Source organism: Quercus suber, unplaced genomic scaffold (assembly GCF_002906115.3).
Source record: "Quercus suber isolate HL8 unplaced genomic scaffold, Cork oak 2.0 scaffold_166, whole genome shotgun sequence".
In the NCBI taxonomy this organism is placed as follows: domain Eukaryota; kingdom Viridiplantae; phylum Streptophyta; class Magnoliopsida; order Fagales; family Fagaceae; genus Quercus; species Quercus suber.
Window position 1 is genome coordinate 162,728 of NW_027069627.1, and position 5,363 is coordinate 168,090.

Sequence of the window (5,363 nt, forward strand, 5' to 3'; positions counted from 1 at the left end):
AATATATGTTGGGTACATATATTATATATGAGACTTTTTTTTTTCTTTTTTAAATATGAAACATGCTATGACACTTTTGGCTTACAGTTTACTTATACACTACAAGTTGTAATTGTTTGGATTAAATCACAAATCTATACTGTATTTTAATACCAATTTTTAATATATGTTGGGTACATATATTATATATGAGACTTTTTCTTTTCTTTTTTAAATATGAAACATGCTATGACACTTTTGGCTATATACACCAAAAGATAAAACTGGCTATATACACTTTTAGCTAATTAAAAAAAAGATTTCATACCACTTTCTTATGAAATATAAAAATATATTTAAAAAAAACAGTTATTTTTTCATAAAATTTTTAAAAAAATATTCCCTAAATCAATACTTTTATAACATTTATTAACTTTTTTTTTTTAAAGCTTAGTGTTTGATGCTTGAATCATCAAACTATACCAGCAGTCTTAGACCACCATTTTTTTTTTTATGAGACTTAGAGTTAGAACACCATTGTTGAAAAAGAAATATTATGTACATAAAATTTTCACAATATTTTAATAACAAATCTTGAGTAATAGGTTATTACGAGTTATTATTAGTGAATTAAAAAGTAATTTTAGTAGTAAGTTCAAATTATAATTATAATTTACTACTTATAATTTGTTGTAAAAATATTATAGATATAACATTTCTCTGGTTGAAATATTTAACTTACTACCAAAATAGTATTTCTAGGTTGATTATTTCTGTAAACTTATTTTTTTTTTCCTTGGCCTTAGCTTTCTCATTTGTCAGAGCTTTTAATCAGTAGACAGATTTGAACATGTAATTGACTGGGTGGGAGGAGGCATTTATAAATCTTGATTAGAAGATTTATCTTCCCGATTCATCACGCATTAAATTGTAAGAATACGTGTAACACTTTTACTGCCTTTATTTCTTTATTTTTTATTTCTTTCATAAGGTAATGCATGAATTGCTTGAAAATTATTTAATGGTGTAAACATTAAAAAAAGAAAAAGAAAAAAAAAATACAATTCATTAAAAGGCTGATATTATAGCAACTAGCAATTTGATGACAAGCATAATGATAACACCTCTTATCACTAAAATCAAAATGATGACACCAATATGGCTTCTTTGCTCTCTGTCCCATGCAATGACATTTCAAAGTTATATTTAGCACCCCAAAAAAAACCAAACCATTTCTACAAAATTTACTCAAAGTGACAACATTTTATCAACATAGCCTAGAAAGTATTTCTTCCCCATGACAATACTTTCCACATTTCCAACACATGTTTCCACAAGTATCAAACTTATGAACGCAATAGAAGTGATGCCATGATGTATACAAACACACAACATTTTTCTTCAACGGCCGAACATATTTGAAGTCTCTGCAGAATCATAGTTCTAGATATCTCTAATTCATGCTTGAAAGGGTCATTTTGAAGAACAAATACATGCATTAAATTCTAATAGGAGTGAGTAAATAAAGGAGTAAAAACCATGCATGTACAGTACAGATACACTTGCGTTTCAAACACAATACCACAACCTCAATTAATAGGTGAGCCAATTTTGTCAAGTCAATGCATTTAGCCACACAAGCTACTAGTAGCCAAAAAAGAAAGAAATTAAAAACAACACAAAAAATTAAAACAGATCCGTGAGCCGTAAGAAAAGGAGCTGTTTTAGGCAGCCGACTAAGTAAGAGAGAGAAACACACATCATAGATCATATATAATACGCCATAAAAATACAAAACCAATACACAAACTGTTTTATTCATATATATAAAGAGAGGAAGCGGGGACCGCACTCAACGCTTTGTATATGGTGACGCCATCCCACAACACAAAAACAATTAATCGAAAGTGTACTCACTACGATTTACACAACATATTCTCTTATAAAATCCCCAACCTCATTTGCATTCCTTCACTGTTCCATTAACCCAATTTTCTCTCATTCATTCGTTCGTTCGTTCTTTCATTTTCATTTTCATTGTGTTATATATTTCTCAATTCCTTCACTTTCTCCTATGGCTAAAGATCTTCAAGAGCTTCAAGAATCCGATGTTATCTTCCCCGATCACCATCACCACCATGTCCACCGCCACAACAAAAACAACAATACTTGCTTTGATTATCAAGAAATGAATCATCATAACTCGCGCGTGTCACGAAACAGCAACAACAAATCCTCCAAGGAGTACAATAAAAGAATGGCGAATTCGCTCCCGGTGAATATCCCGGGTAGCATATTCCACCACGGGGATAACAATAGCTTTGAAGATGAAGAACGAGAAGACGAAGAAATGGTGCCGCCCCATGTGATCACGGGGCGAACAAAAACAACAATACTTGCTTTGATTATCAAGAAATGAATCATCATAACTCGCGCGTGTCACGAAACAGCAACAACAAATCCTCCAAGGAGTACAATAAAAGAATGGCGAATTCGCTCCCGGTGAATATCCCGGGTAGCATATTCCACCACGGGGATAACAATAGCTTTGAAGATGAAGAACGAGAAGACGAAGAAATGGTGCCGCCCCATGTGATCACGGGGCGCCGAGTAGCCGAAAAAATGGCCTTCTCTGTTTGCACCGGCAATGGGAGGACACTCAAGGGAAGAGATTTAAGCAAAGTTCGGAATTCAATTCTTAGGATGACTGGGTTTTTGGAAACATGACCAGACCAACTATATACACATATATATATATGTTATATAGTCTATGACCATGGTATGTATAATTAAAACCATGGCCACGGCTGCTTAATTTGTTAGAAAAAAAAAATGAAAGGGAATTCAATGTGGAAAGGAAGATAGTTTCCTTCATTGCTGTCTGTAATTTTTTTTTTTTTTTTTGTTAGTAATTTGGGAGGGATTCTCATTCATTAGTTGTAATAGAAAAAGGAAAAATAAAAAATAAAAAATTGGGATAAGAAACTGAATTATTTATATATCTATGGGCTTTTTATTATTATAATTGTATCTATATGATTGGTTTTTGTTATTGTAATTGATGGTTTTGTCATGTAGGGTTTTGTATACATTTATGTTTGTGTGTGCGTGAATGCAGAAGCTGAAGCTTAAGCTTACAGTTGGAGCTTTGTCTTAGCCTTGGAGAGAATCCAACGTTAACAGCCTGTATTTGTGTTGTGTGTGTTTGGGTGTTACTTGTTAGATAGAGATTTCAATGTGGGAAAAAAAATATTAAAAAATAAATAAATAATGTTGTTTTATTGTTAATAGTACATTGCCTATTTTCTCACATTGTACACCATTGTTGTTTTATTGTTAATAGTGCATTGCCTGTTTTCTCACATTGTACACCATTGTTAATAAGACAGTGTTCTCCTTGTTATTACGGAGTTTTCTTGTAATCTAGTGATGGGCTATTGGTACTTTTCTTTTTTACTTGCTTGAATTTTTTTTTTTTTTTTTTTCTGAATCTAAAAAAGAAATCCTATTTTCGAAAAAATTAAAAAAGAAAAAGAATTTGTTTGGATAGAAAAGACTCGGAATTAATAAGACAAATAAATAAAAAAATTAGAAAATTTTTTTACCAAAAGTTTATTTTCCTAAAAAATGATATAAATTTATACTTGAAGCATATGCTTCAGATAATAGTTGAGGATGTGTTTTAAAAGCAATACCAGAAAAATATTGGCAAAAGTATGAACAACCTTATAAAACCATAAGATAATTACCGAATTAGATCTAGAACAAATCATATTTCCTAAAGAGCTTCAAAATTGACTTGATGTTCCTTCAAATAAATATCACTTGGATGTTATGTTTTACATGTGAGACAAACTTTGAAGCGACAAAACTAATTATATACCCAACAACTTTTTTTTCTTCAAAATATTAAGATAATATTGTATTGATCTGTATTATCATTTTCATATAGAATCATCACTGACGTATTTTTATTGTACACCAATTAAAATTTGTCAATTTAACAATTCTAAAAGTTATTGTATTCCTAAATTTCTTATTGCTGAGGCAATTCATTATCATTACCTCTTGAATATTTAGACACGTGCTTTTCCGTAGTTAAAATAGATTTGAAGTTATTAGATTTTATTTGTTAATTTGTGACCAAATTAAGAAGAAGGTAGAAGTTTGGACGTTAATCCTTGTATCAGAGTCAATAAATAATCAATTAGTTTGGGATCTATGGGTCATCTAACCACTAGAGAACACCGGAATTTGGGGACCCAAAGTTGATTAACAAAGATTAATTTTTGTTTATTTACGAGAAGAAGTACAAAATGTAGCCACATTGTAATGATTAAAGAATAAGGGTACAAAAAATAATAATAATTTTTTGGATCTTAATTTGGGTCTCTAAAAACTACATGATACTGTGCCACCAGAATTTGGGGAACCTAAAATCGAATAACATAGTTCAATTTTGTTTATTAATGACTGCATCTACATCTTAATTGCCAAAGAAAAAAAAGTATAAAAAATGAGTTTAGCCCTTAAATCAGGGTCTATATTCAATAATCAATTAGTTTTGGATCTCCAACCTCTAGAGCACCTCGAGATTCTGGTATGGAACTTGATGGGTGCTGTAGCTATAGGTATATATGGTAGCATTATTTCAATTTCAAGAGTGTGCATTGGCGTCAATGGAGTAATACAAATGATGACAATGTCCTATATATCATTAATTTGATAGTATATATATTTGGCAAATTGTGCAACTCGCAAATGTTTGAGTGTGAAAGCATTTTTCACTATCTCACTGTCCATTTTCAGTATTTTTCTATGAAATTGGAACTAATAAAGTTATTCACACCCCTAAAATTTGGGTTATTTTTTTGTTTTATAATTTTCAAAATTTTGATATGCTTTTCTAACGTTAGGGATTGTGTTGAATGGCACGTAATCCCTCCATCTATTCCTTACAAATGGGTTTAATGTTAAGTGACATTTAAACCTACCACATATGCTAGTTAACCCAACTAAGTCTTGACACATGGATTTACTTATTACATATAATTACATAACTTAAAAAAATTTAAATACTTAATTTTTTTTTTCTTTTTATCATTTTATTGGGATGAACATGATAAACAAATCCTTATTTTTCTTTCCCAAAATCTCCAATTATAAATTTCTAAATCAACACAGCAATTGAAAATTGTTTTCTCTCTCTCTCTCTCTCTCTCTCTCATGGAGCATTGTGAACCTCTAGTGTTGATATCTTGATTTTTGAAAATGCTTAACCAAAATTTTGAAAAATTTTAAAATTAATGAAATCGATATTGGTTCATTGGAGCATAGCCTTTTTTTTTTTTTCTTTTTTTCTTTTTTTAAATGCAAAGCCAAAC

The 5,363-nt window shown here is 30.4% G+C and overlaps 1 protein-coding gene across 1 annotated transcript; it reads left to right on the forward strand.

The window, feature by feature from the left end:
* The first annotated feature begins 2,053 nt into the window (after nt 1-2,053).
* On the forward strand, nt 2,054-2,398 carry LOC112014002 (protein S40-1). Its single transcript, XM_065777847.1, has one exon. The coding sequence runs from the start codon at nt 2,054-2,056 to the stop codon at nt 2,396-2,398; it is 345 nt and encodes a 114-aa protein (XP_065633919.1).
* Nucleotides 2,399-5,363: the final 2,965 nt, after the last annotated feature.